We start from the raw sequence: 22,567 nt of genomic DNA, 5'->3' as shown, positions 1-22,567 counted from the left end.
AGAAGAATTTAAAATTTTCCTTGGCCTAACCCTCAACATGGGGCTGACAAAATAAAAATGAACTCCATGCCTACTGGTCTACCCAACCTATCCACCACATGCCGATCTATTCGTCATTTATGCCCAGAACCCGTTATGAGATGATCATGAGATTTTTACACTTCAATAACAATGCCCAATGCCTCCCTCGAAATCATCCCAGTTACGATAAGTTATTCAAAATTCGGCCCCTAATCAATTTTTTTTGCGCCAGCTTCAAGGAGATGTTTACCCCTGATAGAAACATATGTGTGGATGAATCCCTGGTGCACTTCACCGGAAGACTGGGAATAAAACAATACCTCCCCAGTAAAAGAGCCAGACGTGGGGTAAAATTTTATAAGGTGTGTGACAGGGCCACGGGTTACACATATGATTTTATCATTTATGAGGGAAAAGACAGACAGCTAAACCCCCCTGGATGCCCTACCTACATGGGAACAAGTGGCAAAATTGTCTGGCAGCTGATCCAACCATTACTTGGGAAAGGTTACCACCTTTACGTAGACAATTTCTACACTAGTCTCTCACTTTTCCGCCATTTGTACCTAAAGAACACTGTGGCCTGTGGGACAGCACGGACCAACCGCAAAGGCTTCCCACAAAGATTGGTCGCCAAGAAATTGAAGCAGGGTGAAATGGCCAGTATGCGAACTGAAGAAGTACTAGCGGTGAAGTGGAGAGATAAAAAAAGAGATGTCTACATCCTTTCAACAATACATGACGACACCTTGGTGGAACTTCAGAGAAGAGGAGGCCCCATACAGAAGCCAAAATGTGTGCATGAGTACAACCTATACATGGGGGGGGGTGGATATGAACGACCAGATGATGCAGCCCTACTTGGCCACCAGGAGATCACTATTTTGGTACAAGAAAGTCGCCATTTATTTGATGCAACTTGCCCTATTTAATTCCTATATCATTTTTTCTAAGTGCACCCGAAGTTCCCTACCCTATCTAAAATTCCAAGAAGAAGTTTTCACAGCCCTTCTCTATCCCCAAGGCCAAGCCCCTCAACTAATTCGCTCCGATGCGTTAGCCAGACTCCATGAAAGGCACTTTCCCGAAATCCTCCCTCTTACCCGAACAGGTCGCAAACCCCCCAAAAAATGTTGTGTATGTGCAAGTAGAGGAATTCGCCGTGACACCCGATACTACTGTCCCCAATGTCCCTCCGAGCCAGGGCTCTGTATTGGAACGTGCTATCGGAGCTATCATACTTCACAACACTATTAGTACAGTGAAGATGATTTTTTTCCACTATCTGCCATTTCTGTGAATGACCCGGACTGTTAACGACTATGCCTCTGCCAAACATCTTTCTGCCTTCAACGTGAATTGACCCGGACTGTTAAATGACCATGATTTTTGCCTGCCTCCTGAACTGATCATTTGCCCTGCCACTGTACAGCACAGGGGTCTCACATATGTGAGGGGCTCCAGAAAAGGCTTTCCGAGTGGAGAAAACATTTTTCTCCGGGTTTTTAGTTTTCTCGGATTAGGGTCTGGAGACTCGGAGGCTTCGTAGAGATTTGGGTGGGAAGAAGCTTCTACCCCTGTCCTCAGGTCTTACCTGACCAAGGGCCAATGTACAAAGTGCTGCCTGCTGCCACCTGAACTGGCCATGCCTTTGCCTGCCACATGACCTTGCCATGCCTTTGCCTGCCACCTGGACTGGCCATGCCTATGCCTGTTACCTGAACTGCCTGCTAAACCTTGGACTGTACTGAACCATGTTCATACTTTTCCATATCTGTCTGCTGCCTGGACAATTCGTGGACATTTCCTTTGGCTGCTCTGGAACGGTATTCCTGCCTGCTAAAACCACAGGTGAGCTTTTTTTTTTTACCTTTTGCTCAGCAGAATGTATTTTGGGGTGTAATTCTTGGTGTGTACATGCTATGTGTTAGAAGCCTGGAGGTGCTACTTGCATGTTGGGCCTCTGTATGTGGCCAGGTAGTGGAAAAGTCTCACACATGGGGTATCACCATACTCAGGACGAGTAGCAGAATGTATTTTGGGGTGTCATTTTGGCTATGTACATGCTATGTGTAAGAAAGATCTTCTAAATTGACAACTTTGTGAGAAAAAAAAATAGGTTTTCATTTTCTTTCCACATTTTCCAAAAACTTGTGGAAAGAAATGACATGTTCAAAAGACTCATTATGCCTCATAGAATATACATTGGGTTGTTTTCTTTCCAAAATTGGGTCATTTTGTGGGTAATTCCATTGTCCTGGTGCTCCAGGGCCTTCAAAAATGCGATAGGTACTCAGGAAATGAAATGTGTAATTTATGCCTTTAGAACGCCTGATGTTGGGCCTCTGTATGTGGCCAGGCTGTGGAAAAGTCTCACACATGGGGTATCGCCATACTCAGGACGAATAGCAGAATGTATTTTGGGGTGTAATTGCAATTATGCCTGCACCGTGTGTGAGAAATAACTTGTAAATATGACAATTTAGTGAAGAAAAAAAAAAAAAAATCTATATTTCTTAATTTTCCAAAGCATTGTGGGGAAAAAATTTCAACTTCAAAAAAATTCACTATGCCTCTTACTAAATACCTCAGACTGTCTTCTTTCCAAAAAGGGGTCTTTTGGGGGGTTATTGTACTGTCCTGACATTTTAGGGCCTCAAGAAATGAGATCAGTGCATTAGGCCATCAGTGCATTAGGATTGATACATTTTCAATAATGCGTAGCATGGCTTGTAGACTCTATAACTTTCACACAAACCAATGATCATACAATTATCAGGATTTTTTTTACCAAAGACATGTGGTAGAATACATTTTTGCCTAAATTTTCGACAAAATTTAATTTTTTTGGTTTCTTTTAAAAGAGAAAGTAGAAAATTTTGGTTTTTTTTCAAAATATTCGCTCTTTTTTCGCTTATATCACAAAAAATAAAAAATGAAGTGGTGAATAAATACCACCAAAAGAAAGCTCTATTTGTGTGAACAAAAGGATAAAAATTTCATTTGGGTACAGTGTAGCATGACTGAGTAATTGTCATTCAAAGTGAGAGAGCACTGAAAGCTGAAAATTGGTCTGGGAAAGAAGGGGGTGAAAGTGCCCAGTATTGAGGTGGTTAAGGCATGACAACATCTTTTCCTTATAATAAAAGAAACTGCATAGATGTTTTTACTATCCATGTTTTCTTCCCTTACCTTGTCCTAGTCGCAGGATTTTGCTGAATTAACAGAAAATCCAACTTTCACCCATCACGGCGGGTTACGTTTAGCAAACCTTCAAGGACTGGGTCCGTAAGAACAGGGTCCACCTGCCTTGGGCCTTGTATAAGCACCTCATCAGGAAGCTTGAGGTAATGTAACAAGACCCAAGCCCTGGGTTCCTGGGGTCCAGCCCTACAAAGAGAGGCATTACAGGCAAAACCTCATGCTTCGGATACGAGGTCCCAGGTACCATCCACTTTAGGCCTCAGTGGCCCTTCTGGATGGATCTGGCTTCATTTTATGGAGGAATTTAAATTCAGCATGGACCCTCCTGGAGCTCCTCAAAACACTTCATCACTCGTGACCAACACCTTAGGCACTGGCTAAAAAACTGATGTGCTCCTGGAAGAAGGAGGGGTTATATAGGGAGTAAACTTCCTTTGATTGGGTTTACCAGTGTCAACACCTGAAGGTGGCCTATAACCCATTAAGTAATTACTTAAGGCTCCATGTCCCATGATGTACGATAAAGAAATGGAGTTAGTGAGATTTACATTATGCGGTCACAATGTGTTCTCTGCAAATCTTAGTCCATTCTTACCTTTCGAATTCCTCGTGTTCGGTTCCACACAAAATCATACCAATCTCTGTAATTGTTCTCCCCATTATCCATGATATAAGTAACCAGATAATCCATCGTCATGCACAGCACAGGCAAAGGGCGGAGTTCATGGGGGAGTGGTTCCTCCTGATCAGCTGAAGAACGACTATACTCTTTAATGGCAGTAGCATGGTCAATCTAAGGAAATAAAAAATTTGCACAGTATGCAAGTTATACCTTTACAGATTAGTACCAAGTTCTATTTTTAAACATAACTAAACCAGTTAGGCTTCTTGCACACAGCCATACAGTGTGCAGGGTCTACGTAATGACGTTCCTAGTACCTGCTGTCACCACATACAGCTGCCTATTGAGATGCTATAGAAGAGGTGGCTGTCTGCAGTTGTGTGCCAGGGTTTGCATAAAGCACTCACATGTATGATATATGCTCCAAATGCACACTACCTGCATTCGGATCATATGTCAGTACCTAAGTGGATACTTCACACAACCCTTGACGCACAACTGCATATAGCCACCTGTTCTAAGGCTTTTTAACAGGCAGATGCACGTGGCAGCAGCGGGTACCGGGACAGTCATTACACAGCCCCTATACAGTTGTGTGCATGAAGCCTTAGCTATTTATTTCTAATTCAGATTAATTAACCTCCCTGATTTCAACACCACAGAATCCTAATATAGCTAGAAACTATTTTTGTCATAACACCACCAACATACCTCTGCAACTGCCAAGAATATTTTAACCACATCTTCCCATAAAGCAATTGGCCCCACAAAAATCTGGGTCCCCCAGATCCCATCTTACACCCCCCCCCGATATGTGAATGAGTATAGCGTACATAGCACCCCTAACTCAGGGGGGAAAAAAAAAAAAAAAAGTAGGGTAAATAAAGACAGTTTTTGACAAGCTCCTTATTAATTAAAAAAAAAAAAAAAAAAAAATGTGTATGTGTGTGTGTGTGTGTGTGTGTGTGTGTGTGTGTGTGTGTGTGTCCCAATGTAGATCCATCATCAATCACACTGAATGCTGCTCCGCCGAACCTGCATTAAAAAAAAAAAAAAAAAGGAAGGAAAGAAAAGAAAGAAACAAACAAACAATCTGCACAGGGCACTGGCTTCCTCCGTATGACAATTCCACGACTCCCACTGCGCCTCAGTCATCAGGTGGCTCCGCCCCTTAGCGAATTTTGTGGCAGAGCTGTCAGTTGTCGGGTGCGGAGCCCTTTTTTTTTTTTTTTTTTTTTTAATGTGGCTCGGCGGAGCGGCGTTCATCTAAAAGCACAAGATATAACTGGATACTTAGTCATGAGGAGATGTTCCTGATTTGGAAGGCTGCCCTGCCCCTTGAGGACCTAAGGCATACAGAGATCTAGTCCAGGATCCAGGACCAACCCCCATAGGAGCTGATATGAGCGATGTTTGATTTATTTTTTATTTTATTTATTTCAGGTACTTATATAGCGCCGTCAATTTATGCAGCGCTTTACATATACATTGTACATTCACATCAGTCCTTACCCTCAAGGAGCTTACAATCTAAGGTCCCTAACTCACATTCATACATACTAGGGACAATTTAGACAGGATCTAATTAACCTACCGGCATGTCTTTGGAGTGTGGGAGGAAACCGGAGTACCCGGAGGAAACCCACGCAGGCACAGGGAGAACATGCAGACTCCAAGCAGGTAGTGTCGTGGTTGGGATTCGAACCAGCGACCGTTCTTACTGCTAGGCGAAAGTGCTACCACTACACCACTGTGCCGCCCGATTTATGCTGTAACCTCAGTATAATGAGGTAAGGGGTAGTTAGGTCAGTGTAGGATTGCTGCATGAAGAGGATCGAGTATCCCTTGTCTTGTCTATGCACTTCACACCTCCCACCCATCCAAGAGATTGGTCTATGAAGAAAGTTTGCTGTTTGCACTAATTCACTGTTTGGCACTTTAAGGACTGATGAGTCATTGAAGATTTTTTTTTTTTGCACAAGTCACTTTCTCTGGACTGTATATATGTTTGTATGTTTTTTACCATTTGAGCACTGATTTGTATTTTATTTTTTAATTCTACTTGCTGTAAATAGGGTATATTAATTCTTTGCAACCCACACACCTATATATGCACTATTTGATCTGTTTGACACTGCATGCTTTAAATTGTTTATGTTGATGACATTGCATTTTATCTATATGCACAAGTCCGGATATAGTGATTTACCATTTTTTGAGATTAGCTATACTTTATTGTAATTTGGACCTCACATTACTTTATACTATTGCACCCACTGTTAATACACCCTACGCCCATGTGTTTGGGCTAGCTTTATACACATTTATACCCTGAGCACTGCAGCCCGCTCTCTATTTATCTATTTATCGTTTTGGATTAGCGCAGCACCATCCCCACTCGTTTGGATACTTATAGTTATATGAATTAGCACCAGGGGTAGTCGATCCATCTATCAGATCACCTTCTGGGGAATCAAAGGAATTTGCTCACTGCTTTTGGAGCAAATTGAATCATGCTTTATTGTTTTTTTTTCCATGGATCAACTGTGGGTATAGGACTGTGTATATGGATTTTCTCAGTGTGTTTTTGGTTGAACTAGAACAGTGATGGTGAACCTTGGCACCCCAGATGTTTTGGAACTACATTTTCCATGATGCTCAACTACACTTCAGAGTGCATGAGCAAAATGGAAAATGTAGTTTTAACACATCCGGAGTGCCAAGGTTCACCATCACTGAACTAGAAGAACTAAATTTATTTTTTCAACCAGACTATGCAACTATGTAGCCAATCCAAAAAGTGGTGGCAAAATCAAAATGGCAGTGGAGCAGTCACTGCTTGACAGGTTACCAAAGTAAACAGTTGGAGCAACTGAGAGTAAGAGCCACGGCCTCGACTTTCCATAGTGGTGGATCTAAGACTTCCTGTGGTCCAAGTCAGGTAGAAAAGCAAAGCATAGGGGACATGTCCCACTCCCATCATGCAGTCTTGACGCTCTAAGGGATTTTCAGGGACATGGCTCCTCCAGACAGGTGGACCATAGTCCTGGGCCTGTACAGCACCCTGCCATGTGCCTAGATGAGCCCTTAAAGCAGAGTTCAGTGGCCAACATTACATGCCAGCCCTGCTTCTACCTAGATGGATCCAGGTACAGCCCTTCAGGGCAAAGCCAAGAAGTAGCCAATCCTGGAAGCCGCAAAAACATGCCTCAGTGGCAATGCAGCAACTAAAGCTTGCTAGTAAAAAAATAAAAAAACACCTGCAAAGCAAAAGAGAAACCTGAAATGATTTGCTTCTCACATAGCAGAAAGAATACATCTGTTCTCCTAAGGACACTGAGGCATGCTGAGAGTAGTTATACTGAACCACAGCTTTTGTTTGCCAGTGAAAGGGAGCAGCATCACCCGATGTACTCGAATACTTTTCCCAAGTCCCATAAAGTATGATTAAAAAATGTCTTTTAATTTTGCCTTGACAAATGCTTTAAAAATTTTCTTAAGTGGAGGTACAGGGATGCACATTTATAACATCTCTAATAATACCTTGTCAGTTCCTGGAAGAATTTCAAAGATGCTAAGCTGGTTGCGCGTCTCCCTCATGTATCTTTCCTTTTCAGGGCACATATCTGGACAGGTTCCTACAAACACATTTGCTTGATCAAGCTCTGTCCTCTTCACTCGTGCTACAAAACAGAACAAAAAAAAAAAAAAGTGTTTACAAATGAAACAAAACACTGCTTGACCTGTCTTGTTACAAGGAGACTTTTTGATAATGTTTTTTATTTTCCCCGTGCATAGTAGGACTAATAAGTGTGGCAAAGAGTTAAAGTATTTATCTCTTAGGACAAAAACTGCATCTGTGGGGTCAGCTTCCTGTCAGATAAGTCCCAGGTGAGATTTGTAGGAAAGGGTTACTATCCCAGAGCGTCTGCTCTATCCCACAAAACAGACATGCATTTTCACTATTCTCCACAAAAAATAGCTTAAGAAATAATGCAAATCATGCATAAAATATAAAGTACACTTGAAAAAAAAAAAAAAAACACTCAAAATGCAACGACCCCTTTGTTTTTCATCCTATGAGAATTTCAGAAATTTTCCCGAAACTATACCCCCAAACATAATTGTATTAGAGTTAAAAAAAAAATTAAATAAAAAAAAAAAAAACCCACACATCTCGGGCAAGACTAAAAGTGAATTGTTAGGAAAAAAATTACATCCTCACAAATCCATGGTACCATAAAAGACAACTAAAAAAAAAAAAAAAAAAAAAATTATATAGGACATACTCATAAACGTACTTGTAAAATTCCACATCATGGAGTTCAGGACACAGAAGTTGATTCTTGGGCTGGCTACACAATTTCTTCAGTTCAATTTCCTTTAGATTTACTTTTAACTACGTAGTGCAAGGGTCTGCCTGATTGCATACAAATTGAAAGTGTTTATGTTTGAACTCATATTATAAAGGTTTTGGTAAATGTAAAGGAAAATTGTATAACGTGCAGCCAGCTTTAGACCATGGGTTATATATATATATACAGTGAGGGGAAAAAAAAAGTACAGTAAAACCTTGGATTGCGAGCATAAATTTGTCCCGGAAACATGCTTGCAATCCAAAGCACTCGTATATCAAATCAAATTGCCCCATAAGGAATAATGGAAACTCAAATAAATCCTTCCACAACCATGTATTTGATCCACTGCTAATAACTGTCCTTCTCCCTCTGTCTGGGGCTCCATGCAAGATTTCATCTCGTGGAGTTTCAACAATCATGAGAACGATGAGGAATCAGCCCAGAACTACACAGGAGAATCTTGTCAATGAGCTCAAGGCAGCTGGGACCATAGTCACCAAGAAAACAATAGATAACACACTACGCCGTGAAGGACTGAAATTCTAAAACGCCCGCAAGGTCCCCCTGCTCAAGGAAGCACATCTACATGCCTGTCTGAAGATTGCGAATGAACATCTGAATGATTCAGAGGAGAACTGGGTGAAAGTGTTGGTCAGATGAGACCAAAATTGAGCTCTTTGGCATCAACGCAACTCGCCGTGTTTGGAAGGAGGAGGAATGCTGCCTATGACCCCAAGAACATCATCCCTGTCAAACATGGAGGTGGAAACATTATGCTTTGGGAGCGTTTTTCTCCGAAGGGGTGAGAACAACTTCACTGCATCAAAGGGACGATGGACGCGGCCATGTACCGTCAAACCTTGGGCGAGAACCTCCTTCCCTCAGCCAGGGCATTGAAAATGGATGATGGATGGGTATTCCAGCATGACAATGGAGTGGCCTAGCCAGTCTCCAGACCTTAACCCCATAGAAAATGTGGCGTGAGCTGAAGGTTCGAGTGACCAAACGTCCGCCTTGAAACCTTAATGACTTGGAGAGGATCTACAAAGAGGAGTGGGACAAAATTCCTCCTGAGATGTGTGCAAATCTGGTGGCCAACTACAAGAAACGTCTGACCTCTGATTGCCAACAAGGGTTTTGCCACAAAGTACCAAGTCACATTTTGCAAAGGGGTCAAATACTTATTTAACTCATTAAAATGCAAATCAATTTATAAAATTTTGAAATGCGTTTTTCTGGATTTTCTTGTTGTTATTCTGTCTCCTTAAAATAAACTACCATTAAAATTATAGACTGATTATTTCTTTGTCAGTGGGCAAACGTACAAAGTCAGCGGGGGATCAAATACTTTTTTCGCCTCACTGTACAGTTACATTTAGTTGATGGGACACTGGAAAAAGCTTTGCTGGAAACCACCCCTCAATGTACCCATAAAACCCCACCCACTCTGTAAAAGGCACAATTTTTTTTTTCAAGCAAAATTCCAATCCTGTGTCCTGTACAGGACACAGGAGTGGATTCTTAGACCATGGCAGGCCCCCAAGCAATAAATTGAGGGGTGGACAAGCAAAAAGCAAAAAATTGCAGCAACAGGTTCATGAGAAGAACAAGTCAATGGCCTTAAAAAACATTTGAGAGAAGGTGCAGCTTGTAGCTGAACCAGGGATAAGCAGAGGCTCAAATTGCCTCCTGTCAAAAATGGCTTTGAAGAACAAATCGGAAAAACAGGTGGTGGCCTTGTGACCCTTGAGAAGGGCTGATGCTAGATGCTGTAAAAGATGAATGGGTTAAAGAAGAGAAAGAGGGACTTGTTCCCTGAGAGTAGAGGCCCTGGAATCTGGAAGCAGGGAAGAATCCACCCTGCGAGGAACAGAATAGGGATCAGCCGTCAGGGGAATAACATGGCAGGCAGCTATGACAATCCTGACCTGAACCATAAGGCAAAACCTAAGTGTTTGACATGCCTTCAAGGAAGAATATATAGAGAGAGAGAGAGAGAGAGAGAGAGAGAGAGAGAGAATAACATTCCCCCAAAAGGCGATCAAAAAGTGCCCCAGTGAAACAAGAAGGACTTGCTTCCAAAGACACTTAGCCCACACGTAGTGTACGAAAAAGAAAAAAAAGGGGAGTCAAGGCAGAACTAAGGGGTCTAGGGTGTGGTGGTAGATCGCGAACTGAAGGATCCTGAGGAGATAACCAGAGATCTCTAATAAAGCTCAGAGTGTCCACCGAAAAAGAGGTAGACGAAAGAGCCCTTATAGTGTAGTTGATTAACTAAGACACAAGGATAAAATGCTTCCACAATAAAAAGGGAAAAAAAATCAATATGGACTTAGAACCGTTGAGGCTGCAGTCACCCAGCAAGGCTGTTGACTAAATGTGATCCATCTAGATAACAATGCCACAAAATCTACTCTCCACCTAGTGGCGGATAAAGAATATTTCACAAGTGGGCACACCACCAGCTGATACTGAAAACAAATTATTTTACCTTGAAGTGAGGAAATGGCAGTTTAAAGCCACAAAACACAATTTTATTAGGTGAAAAAAGTAACTGGATTTTTTACTAAAGCGGGCGACTCATGCCTATCCTTTGAAAAACCAAATCAGGCACCTATGCCAATCAAGCTACCAACAGGCTTTTTTTTGCACTGATTCTTCTTACCAAGGCAGAACCACAGCTGTTTCTCCGCATCCAATTCACATGACAGGAGACCATGACGGCTCTCAATAGAGCTGGTTCACACATCTCCGTGGTGGCCGCGGAGCGCACTGCAGAAGGGTCCTGTGGGTCTTTGGCTCAGTTTCAGGTATGAATTTAGGCAAAAATTCGGACCTGATTCACCCCTGAAACCATGAACAGAGACGCCCCAGACCCCCTGCAGCGAGCCGCTCCACAAATAGCGTGAACCCAGCCTTAAGCACAAAGAGAGGGCTATACATGAGCAAGAACTAAAAAAAAAAAAAAAAATCTGAGTAAAAAAGGAATTTATTAATATGAAAAGCAACCAATAAAGTGCATACTCACAAAGTATACAGCATGTACATGGAAGGATGACATGAGGTAGAATATCTAAGTGTTTCTTCAAACCTCACATACTAATGCTTTTCGGGGGCGCACCGCACCACCTTCTTCAGAGCTGTGCTCACCCACATGCTGTATACTGGTACTTTGTGAGTATCCATGTTATTGGTTGCTTTTCATTTTAATAAATTCTCGGATATTCACTAAGGGTTTGCGTCTTCACCTTTGTTTTTTGTAGCTCCACATGGGATATTCCAATTCAAGAAGAGCTGCATCCACCGGGCATTTGGACAGTGTATGCCAGGGATCTTCAAACTACAGCCCTCCAGCTGTTGTGGAACTACACATCCCATGAGGCATTGTAAAACTCTGACATTCACAGACATGACAAGGCATGATGGGAATTGTAGTTCCTGAACAACTGGAGGGCCGTAGTTTGAAGACCCCTGGTGTATGCGATACGATATTGGTTGGCTATCCTTCTGGAGAGAACCACTGAGCGCTGGGAATGTTTGACTGTCTTTTCCTAAGGGTGAAAGAGGTCAGGATACCGAAGTTCAGCTTTAACCACTTCAGCTCAGGCCAATTCTAACACTTCTCCCATATATGTAAAAACCAGCATTTTTTTAGCTGGAAAATAACTTAAAATACCAAACATTGTATATTTTTTAAGCAGGGGCCTAGACAACAAAATTGTGGGTGTCCCAATTTTTTTTGGTCACACGATATGTGCGCAGTGGTCTTTCCAATGCAATATTTTGGGAAGAAATACACTTTAGTGAATTTTAATGCACAAAAACACAACATAATACTCAATTGTGTTTTAAAATTTATAAAAGAGTAATGTTACACAGAGTAAATAGATACCCAACAAGTCATGCTTTAAATTTGCACATGCTCGTGAAACGGCGACTACTACTGCACTTTATATAAGCGCACACAATGTACGTATGCACTTGCATTTACACAGGTAAGGGGGGGGGATGGGGCGCATTTAAGTTTTTTCTTATTACTTAAATTTTTACACTGTCTAACTTTTTTCAACTTTATGGCTATCAAAAAGGGATGAGCAACATCCCTCGCGATAGCATGGCGAGTGACAGGTACTCTTTACTGAGAGATCTGGGGTCTATTAGCCTCCGAGGACACCACCCCTGCAGGCCCCTAGCCTGCTATATCTTCAGAGTCCCCTCCCTAGCAGTTACACATGGACTTCTTGGAGGGTGGACCCATTGCCCTTTTTACTTGGTTGGCATGTTATTTTTATATTTCATTCACGTATCCCAGAGCATTCCTTGCCCCCATTTTTTTTTTCCCTTTCCGTTGTTCGACCCATTCTTTTTCCGTTTGTGACAACAGTATGTCATCTAGAAATCACTGGGAGGCATGCTTTTTTTCTGATTTAGGCTGCTCCGCTGCTTGAGGTATAAACAACTGTGTTTGTTGAGACCTTTTTATTGGATTTCTTTTTAATATTCGTTTATTGCTGACTCTTTATTTGCCTTTGCGTTCCGGTTCACACTGATGTGGGAAACCCTGCAATCTAGTGTCGGTTCCCGTATCGCACCTGAATTGCACACTGGCTCACAATGACATCTGCGAACCGCTGGGGGTGTTAGTGTAAAGTTAATGATACCCCCAGATAGGATCGCAGTGAGAGCTGTCAAATGGCGCAGGAAACTGATCGCATGGGTGTGAACACCCATGCGATCCGATTCCAGTGCGGACCAAAAAAAGCGTCCTGCACCATTTTGGTGCGAATGCAATGCGATTTTAGCCATACAATTTGTATGGCTGAATTCACATTGTACAGGCATCGCATGTGATCTGCCCAGCAGCGCGGTTTGAATCTCATGCGATGTCTGTGATTGCACAAGTGTGAACCCAGCCTAATAGCTTTACTGTAACAAGTTGATTCTAATAAAAACATATTCAACCATAGAACATGGCTTTTAGTCTGTGTGCAGTCCAACAGAACCTCTGACTGGTTGGGAAGGAAAGTCATTGAGACATGGCATTGTGACTGTTTAGATGAGTCTGGGTGGGCCACTACCTATTACTGTTGGTGTAAAAAAAAAAAAATAAATAAATAAATCTGTTCTTGTATGGCCAACCTAATATATGTCCTGGTATGGCCAACCAAAGAAGATCTGTTCGTACCTTGTCGCAAGATTCTGTCCCTCTGGTCCAGCAGGCGATACTTTTCTTCAGGAGTTTCTGCCACAGTTCCCACAAGAAGCAAAAGTGAAGGTGGCAGAGATGGAATCGCAGAGTCAGAAGATGTTGTTGGGGCATCTGTATTATCAACATCAAACTGAAGAGTCTTCGCAAAGTGAGATTTCTTTTGAGGAGATCTATAGAAATTCAAACACAAAAAAGGTCAAAGCAACACAATATACTCATTGTGCAGGTACAAAAACCAAACTGTGCATGCACTATTGCACTCACCCCTTAATTGTACGGAAAAGAGGCTTGCACACAGGGGAAGCAAGCACATTGCTCTCTTGTTCACTCTGCATTTCTTTTCTTTCCTCCTGCTGATTGTCTATCTTAGGCAGGGGTGTTTCTCTCTTGCCTGGACCTAATAAAAAATATATTATATTTATTTATTTTATAAATGTAATCTATCTATATACACACTCTATATTGCCAGAAGTATTGAGACGTCTGCCTTTACATGCTTGTGAACTTCAATGGCATCCCAGTCTTCATCCATAGCTGTTATAGCTGCAGAGGGTGGGCTAACTCAATATTTCAATATTGAGTTAGCCCACCCTCTGCAGCTATAAGAGCTTCAACTCTTATGGGAAGGCTGTCCACAAGGTTTAGGTGTGTCTCTATGGGAAAGCTTGACCATTTGTCAAGAATCGCATTTATGAGGTCAGGCACTGATGTTGGATGAGAAGGTCTGACTCGCAGACTTCGCTCTAATTCATCCCTAAGGTGTTCAATCGGGTTGCGGTTAGGACTCTGTGCAGGCCAGTCAAGTTGTTCCACCCAAACTCACTCATCCATGTCTTCATGGACCTCATGTTGGAGCAGGAAGGGGCCATCCCCAAACTGTTCCCACGAAGTTGGAAACATGAAATTGTCCAAAATGTCTTGATATGCTGACGCCTTAAGAGTTCCCTTCACTGGAACTATGGGGCCAGGCCCAACCCCTCACACCATAATCCCCCCTCCAAATGATTTGGAGGGATGGCCCAATACTTTTGACAATATAGTGTGGATGAGCGAGTTTGAAGGTTTGCACACTGTCCACATTTGCCCACTTCTTGCACCTTGGACATCTTTCTACCCCTCCTGAAAGCGATTTTTTTTTTTTTTTAAGTCAGCAGCTACAAATACTCCAGCTGCTGACTTTTAGAATAAAGACACTTACCTGTCCAGGGTGCCCACGATGTCGGCACCTGAAGCCGATCTGTCCCTCGGCTCTCAGGTGCTGCCGCCGCCATCTTCGGTAAGGGAATCAGGAAATGAAGCCTTGCGGCTAAACTTCCTGGATGGCTACTGCGCATTCGCGACTCGCGCTGCACGATTCCACTGGTCCCTCCTGTCTCCTGGGACCTGTGTGTCTCCCAGAAGACAGCGGGGGGGGGGGGGGCGCGGAGAAGGCGCCGGAAGTGGCGTAGATACCCGTGGGTGGCTTGGGTATCTATGCCTGGAAGTGGGTGCAAAATACCTGTATATATGCTCCCCCTGCAAGGTGCCAAATGTGACAGCGGGGGGGGCAATTCCGAAAAGCGGAAGTTCCATTTTTGTGTGGAACTCCGCTTTAAACCGCCTATGCCATTCAAAAACACTTGTTTTTATCATGGAATGGTCACCATAAAAGACTATTGCAACAGAGCTAAAGTTTCACTTGCACTTTTGCCAATTTTCACACAAAATTTGATGTTAATCTGCTGCTCCAGATTCCTGTCACTCATTTTCCACCAACAACACAACGCACACAGTTTCTTCTTCTACTAGAGACCAAGTAAAGAGACAACTGGTCTGTGACCCAGATGAGTGGAAATTAGAACACACTTGACTGCGAGTGGCTGTGAGACTCACCACCATAGTGCTATGCTGCGGACACACACACAAAAAAGAAAAGAAATCACTTTACAACTGTAACTTATATGAAATTTCACTCACTGGACTTCTTTCGATACCAAAACACAGAGACATTTTGGTGGAATTTCTTCACTGCTTTCCTGGCATTTGCTGCTGCTTTCTGTACAAAGAGGGAAATAAACATTTTTTGAAACAGAATAGTATTAACCACTATAATGTGAGGTATATCCTCGATGAGAACTCAAAATTAGTAACTTCTGAATAGCAGAATTAGGATAATATAGTATTAATCCGAATAAAAAAAAAAAAAAAAAAAGAAGAAGGATTTCAGTTAGAATTTCATTATAATCAAAAATGCTATTTTAAAGTACAGTAGAAGAAAGGGCCTTAGGAGTCTAAACAACTAGAAGCCATTTAAAGTGTTTGTACACCCCCCCCCCCAAAAAAAATAATTTAAAAATTAAAAAAAAAAAAAAAGGGGGGGGGGGAGATATCCTGTTCCCTTATAGCAGGATGAACAGTGTTGTGCTAACTTGCCCCTCTGGAAGCTGTAAAAAACCTGGCCGATCCTTGCCTTATTCTGCCCTCCCCTCTAGAAACTGACCACGGGTTATCGTGGCTGCTGAGCCCTGACACCGTGGTCAGTTTACATGCCTCCGTCAGCCATGACATTTTGTAACAATAGGTGACACACAGCAGCTGTGACCCCCCCTTTTAGAACTAGCTACATCTTCATGTCTGCTAACACACATCTACAGCAGGGATATGAAATTAGCGGACCTCCAGCTGTTGCAAAACTACAAGTCCCATCATGCCTCTGCCTCTGGGTGTCATGCTTGTGGCTGTCAGACCCTTGCTATGGCTCATGGTACTTGTAGTTCTGCAACAGCTGGAGGTCCTCTAATTGCATATCCCTGATCTAGAGGTTATCACGTTCCTCTGAGGGAACTGGGATTGACCCATCATAAAACTGAAAAAAGAAAAACCACACACAATTGTCAGTTCTGTCACTGCAGGGTAATTAAACCCATTAGGTTTAATTACCTATTGGCTCCTGCTGTTATCAATCTATCTAATGAGTACCAGAGGCAGCTTCTGGAGCTTCTGTGCGCGTTTGTCGCTGGAAATATCGGGTTCAGGTATATAAAAAGGGGGGCTGCTGCAGCACGGAAGGTTTTTCACCTTAATGCAAAGAAAGCATTGTTGTGGAAATTTTATTAAGATGTATTGTCTCCCAGTGTTAGTTCTGCCCCAGCTCGCTCTTTAGACCAGGCTGCAGCAGACTGACGGCGGTTTAAGGCCCATTTGGTAGTGGAAAGCTTCCTGGAAGATGTAGAGAAGTGTTTGCAGAGTGAGGATATGTCCACCAGTGAAGGGCCCCTGTGCAATGCACAGACAATCGTCTGGGGAGGATGTGTTCCCTCTGCAAAGACATTAATCGGTTATTGGGGGGTGGGGGTTACGCTCTTGTCTCTGTGTGTGTCTGATCAGCACATGGAGGGGCGCTCGACTACTGGTGCCAACCTGGTGGTTTATATATGCCACTGCAGTGGCATTGTCGGACTGAACACAGCCCATAAACCTGTGCAACTGGTTTGCCCAATAACCAAGGTGTACTGCCCGAAAATCCAAGAAATTGACGGGCAGCATTCTCTTCTGTGGAGACCAAGTCCCCTGAACTGTAGCCAGCTCCAAACCAACCCACCCCCCAACTGAAGAGACTGGCATCAGTGGTTATCTTCCATATCACTGGAAGGAAAATATCCCCTTCTCCAGATTCAATCAACCACCAATTTCAGCTCTGTAATACTCAGAGGACAGAGGCCTCTGGCAATCCAATGTTTGGACCTTCATGTTCCAAACAGAGGGAACGTTCCCCTACAAAAGACCTGGAGTAGAACTGCAAGTAGGGAACCGCTTCAACATAAATAGAATTACCTCCTGCAGAGACGCATCGAAGGATACTCTTTGCTTCCTATATTTCACTTTAAATCTGGAATCCCATCCAAGTATTAACCAGGCTCAATGCAAGATTGGGTGTGTTCAGGGTGATGCGGCCGCAGTCCATTGCAGCTCCACTAAAAATTCACCTAATGACATTCTAATACGTCAAGACTCACTGCAATGCCAAACATCACAGTGGCTCAGATACACCTAATGCCACTGGTCCATCAGGAGATGTGAACACCGCCAGATCACTGGACCTGAGGGCGGTGTACCTGCCTCAACTGGCCGCCTCTCTCTTCTGGAGCCATTTACATAAAACAGGTAAATAAAGTAGCAACTAGATTTGCCAAAACCTTATTACGCAAACCCCCAAGGATGCAAGCCCAAAACTATGTTGGTCTAACATTATGCAACCACATAGGTATGCAAGGTACCCAGGTATGCATCTTTGCTGTTCATGCACTTATGCAGTTTATACAAGTATGCAGTTGCTATGTAGACACACATTTAAATATGCAGTTGCTATGCAAAAGCATGCAAATATGCAGTTGCTATGCAAACACGCATGCAATAATTGCAGTTCTTATGCAAATATGCAGTTCTATGACAACAGGCATATAAAGATGCAAATACACATGCAGTTCATATGCAATTATACAGGTATGCATGCAAAAAATGTTGTATTATGCTGCACCTGCCCAACTGCATTTGGCCCAATACTAGTTTGCAGGACTAGCCAAACACATCCAATGCATTCTGAATGCAGGTTCTATGCCGCTTCAGTGCAACCTAAATTTAAGCCTGTGCATATCAAACGCACGCTAATCTGGAGACACAACTCCCTTAAAATGTTGATACATCCCTGCATGGGCATCAGTACAAACAGTTGTATAAGCCCTCAGATAACTCAGTAAGTATACAAGTATGCCTTTACGCAAATTTTTTTGCACCAATGCAGTATATAATTGTGTCTGGTCCTGGATCTATCCACTAGGTAGTACTTGCACTTCATTATCCATAATCTGTTTCTGTTTGTCTAGAAACCTTGCTGAACTTTTAACCCACATGTTTAACAAAAAACGTCCACTCTTTCACTTCCTGCCTACACTGTACAAGAGTAGGCTATACCGAGTGACCTGGCTCCCTCTAGTGGTTAGGAAAAGGTGATGCCACTCTCCAAGCTCCGTGGACCGTAAAGGAAAACCTCCACCCTCAATAAGGATCAGGTGCAGACTGTGCACAAGTCTATAGTAGCAAGGAAATCCCGGACTGCTGCACTCTGAAAACAGTCATCTTTATTTCAAAAAGTATTAAAATCCAACAAAAGTCATCAGATACGATAGGGGAATAGCGATAGCTAACGAGTTTCACATACAGAGATGCTTACTCATAGCTAAAAGATAAGTGAATGTAGTCACAGCTAAATAGAACAAAAGGATAAAAAACCACCAATAAGAAACTGGTGAAGCAATCAATTAAATCAGGTTTTGAATTATCTTTATATACATACCACACACACACCCACACCTATACATTTTTTCTATATTATTGTTTTTTATCGCTTTATTCTTATCTTTTACTAATGACATTTATGTTTCATATATATAAATTCATATATTTTGCCCTAAATCTTGTTTATATATGTTTACATTTATTTTATACAATCCCTTATGGATATTTTGGTTTCACGTTTTTTGTATTCTACTTTCATTGCTCATTATTATTCCATACATTCCACATTCACTTTAATTTTAATGCAATAAATAGACAAACCACATAGGTCACTCACTTTTATTATTTAGATTTTTGTCTGTTCTTTCCATTCTATATTGTATCAAGTGTGTTCCCACTTCATGCTATTAACCTGCTAATGAGTGCTGAGATCTCATGCGGCCAGTATCCAGCTGCTCAGCATTATCTCATTGTTAGGTCACATGTTATGTATTTTATGTATAAATGTGTTTACCACTTTTATGTAAGCCAGCTATGAGTAAGCGCTCTGCCAGAGCGTGAAATGCGTCAGCGGCTAAGCTCTGTTGCTCCAGCGGTGTCATGTACTGTATTACTCCGTGTTTTGAATAAAGAAGAAAATTTTATTTGCCTATCTCAGTGTGCAGCTGTCCAGATCTTTCCCACATGAATACAATTGTACCAGCAATCGCCAGCACCTGAGGCTCTCTCCTTCATTGCATAGTGGAAGATAAGAGATTTCAGCTTGGTTTGTCCGGAGCAGTGGTAATTATTTTCAATTGAGAATGCCAATCAGCAGTGTTCAAACTCTAATCAAGAAGTGGAAAATGAGGGGTTCTGTTGAAACCAAACCACGGTCAGGTAGACCAACTACAATTTCAGCCACAACTGCCAGGAAAATCGTTTGGATGCAAAGAAAAACCCAAAAATAACTTCAGGTGAAATACAGGACCCTCTGAAAACGTGGCGTTTCAAGATGCACAATAAGGAGGCACTTGAAGAAAGATGGGCTGCATGATTGAGTCAACAGAAGAAAGCCATTACTACGCAAATGCCACAAAGTATCCCACTTACAATACGCCAAACAGCACAGAGACAAGTCTCAAACCTGGCACAAAGTCATTTGCAGTGATAAGACCAAAATTGAGCTTTTTGGCCACAACCATAAACGCTACATTTGGAGAGGAGTCAACAAGACCTATGATGAAAGTACACCATTCCTACTGTGAAACACAGAGGTGGATCGCTGATGTTTTGGGGATGTGCGAGTTACACAGGCACAGGAAATTTGGTCAAAATTGATGGCAAAATGAATGCAGTATGTTATCAAAAAATACTGGAGGAACATTTGCATTCATCAGCCAGGAAGCTGCGCATGGGACGTACTTGGACATTCCAACATGACAATGATCCAAAACACAAGGCCAAGTCGACCTGTCATTGGCTACAGCAGAATAAAGTGAAGGTTCTGGAGTGGCCATCTCAGTCTCCTGACCTCAACATCATTGAGCCACTCTGGGGAGATCTCAAAACGTGCAGTTCATGCAAGACAGCCCAAGAATTTACAGGAACTGGAGGCTTTTTGCCAAGAGTAATGGGCAGCTTTACCATCTGAGAAGATAAAGAGCCTCATCCACAAATACCACAAAAGACCAAGCTGTCATTGATGTTAAAAGGGGGCAATACACAATTTTAAGAACTGGGGTATGTAAACTTTTGATCAGGGTCATTTGGGTAGTTTCTGTTGCGATTATGATTTAAAAAGAGTAAACACAGTTGATTGATAATAAATGGCTTCAGCCAAACACTAACCATGAGTGAAAGAAAAGTTTGTGTTATCATTCATATTCTCTGAAAAATGGGCAAGAAATCAAATTCTGCCAGGGTATGTAAACTTACGAGAACTATATAATATATATTCACACTCTTTTTGTAAATATTTTATTATATCTTTTCATGTGACAAAACTGAAGAAATTAAACTATGCTACAATGTAAAGTAGTGAGTGTACAGCTTTTTGTATAACAGTGTAAATTTGCTGTCCCCTAAAAATAACTCAACACAGCCATAAATGTCTAAACCGCTGGCAACAAAAGGGAGTACACCCCTAAGTGAAAATGTCCAAATTGGGCCCAAAGTGTCAATATTTTGTGTGGCCACCATTATTTTTCAGCACTTAACCCTCTTGGGCATGGAGTATATACACACACACCCACACACTATACGCATTTAACAATATAAACGTAGTACATTTTGGTCAAAACTTACATGCTGGGCAAAGTGAATAATCGCCGTTGTGTTTCCAGGCTTGCAATACGTCCGCTGAATTTTACCAAACTTCTTAAAGAATGCCTCCAAAACCTGTTTTTTATTTAGATCCTGAGGGAGATTCTTTAACTGGATGCAGGTTTGTTCATTTGGAGACAGTGGTCCGATACTATCAGTGCTGTCACTGCGCTTAGTTCTGCGAAGTGGCGTCTTAGCAAAGGAAGCTAAACAGAACATCAAAACATTAAGAGTTATTCTCAGCAAACTATGCTTATAGATGAACCGTTAAAGTCAACATACTATAAAAAGTACATTATACACTTGTCAGGTCATTTAGTGCAGGCCTCAATTGATATTGTAACAAAGACAATTATTTCTTTCCACAGTGTAACCCGAAGGACACATTGTGCTGACCACATCAATTTCTAGTCAATCCAGGATATGAGAGTTTCTCCTTTGTTAATTCTGACCTGCTGATTTTAATACTTTTGAGTTACCAAGTCAAAAACATTTGGCAGAAAGAGACTTACTTTTTTGATAAACAGGTTCCATGTCAGAGACTAAAAGTCTAGGAGCTAGTGGGCGTTTTGATGGAGAACTGCTGTCCTTATAGATGTGCTACTGGATCTGTCCTCCGCAGCACCCCTTTTTTTTCTCTTTTTCTCCCCGGCCGTCAGGTTGATCACTTTATTCTAGTTACCAAAACAGCTCCCACCAGTTCTCTGCAGGAATACTGCATCAGGTTTGAAGGTTTAAAAAGTAAATCAATCTCTATGTGCATTTATGCCATCCAATTTGCACAACTCACCTGAAGATGTACAGGTTTATTCTAATACTTACACTCAAAACTCAATAAACAATTTGAATAAGAAGCCAATGGGCAACAATTGCATTTATACCCATTTCGCAGAGAATAATTTTAGATCTATATGAAAATAAAAAATGTGCTTTGGTTTTTTTAAAGAGAGACATAAGAAGGACCTATAATAGGAAATAAAGTAAATAGATTTTGGATCATTTTGCAAATGAAAAGTAAACTATGATAGATCAGCATTAATAGCTCCAAACCCCACAAACTAGAGTTAGACCCCTTTCACACTGGGGCTGTCCAAGCGTCAGTGGTTAAGCACAGCTCATTTTAGCAACGCTTTACCGATGTTTAAGCGGCGCTTTTCGGCCGCTGGCAGGGTGCTTTTAACCGCTGCTAGCGGCCGAAGGGGTTGAAAGCGCATTGTTGTGGCGTTTCCAAAGCACTATTCAGGCGCTTTGGAAGCGCTGGCCCTTCATTTCAATGGGCATGGCATTTCGCCACCCCAAGATGCTGCTTGTAGGACTTTTCCTAACATCCCGCTAAAGCACCCAGTCTGAAAAAAAGAAATAAATAAAATCACACTGAAATTAAATGGGGGGCGGTTTTTAGGCACTTTTTCTAGCACTAAAAACATCTGAAAACCGCTTCAGTAAAGGGTCTTAGGCTCACTCATGTGCACGCTTCTATCGAAGCAACACTATTTATATTTCCTGAGTGTTTTTTTTTTTTTTGTGATCGTTAGCAGTTAGTATAGAAACTGTAATGAAGAAGACAATGTGGAT

At 42.0% G+C, this 22,567-nt stretch overlaps 1 protein-coding gene across 1 annotated transcript in view; it reads right to left on the bottom strand.

Annotated features, from left to right (window-relative positions):
• The window catches only part of MCM3AP (minichromosome maintenance complex component 3 associated protein), a 129,812-nt gene that overhangs the window by 94,847 nt on the left and 12,398 nt on the right, over positions 1 to 22,567 (bottom strand). The window contains exons 3-8 of the mRNA XM_073633706.1: positions 20,975 to 21,198; positions 15,371 to 15,449; positions 13,679 to 13,811; positions 13,391 to 13,584; positions 7,391 to 7,530; positions 3,821 to 4,018 (exon numbers count right to left, since the gene is read on the bottom strand). Of these exons, the coding sequence (XP_073489807.1) occupies positions 3,821 to 4,018; positions 7,391 to 7,530; positions 13,391 to 13,584; positions 13,679 to 13,811; positions 15,371 to 15,449; positions 20,975 to 21,198 (968 nt within the window). The remainder of the gene's footprint in view (positions 1 to 3,820; positions 4,019 to 7,390; positions 7,531 to 13,390; positions 13,585 to 13,678; positions 13,812 to 15,370; positions 15,450 to 20,974; positions 21,199 to 22,567) is intronic.

This window comes from Aquarana catesbeiana, linkage group LG06 (assembly GCF_042186555.1).
Source record: "Aquarana catesbeiana isolate 2022-GZ linkage group LG06, ASM4218655v1, whole genome shotgun sequence".
Classification (NCBI taxonomy): domain Eukaryota; kingdom Metazoa; phylum Chordata; class Amphibia; order Anura; family Ranidae; genus Aquarana; species Aquarana catesbeiana.
The sequence above is the reverse complement of the archived record's forward strand: the minus strand, read 5'-3'. Positions and strand labels throughout refer to the sequence as shown.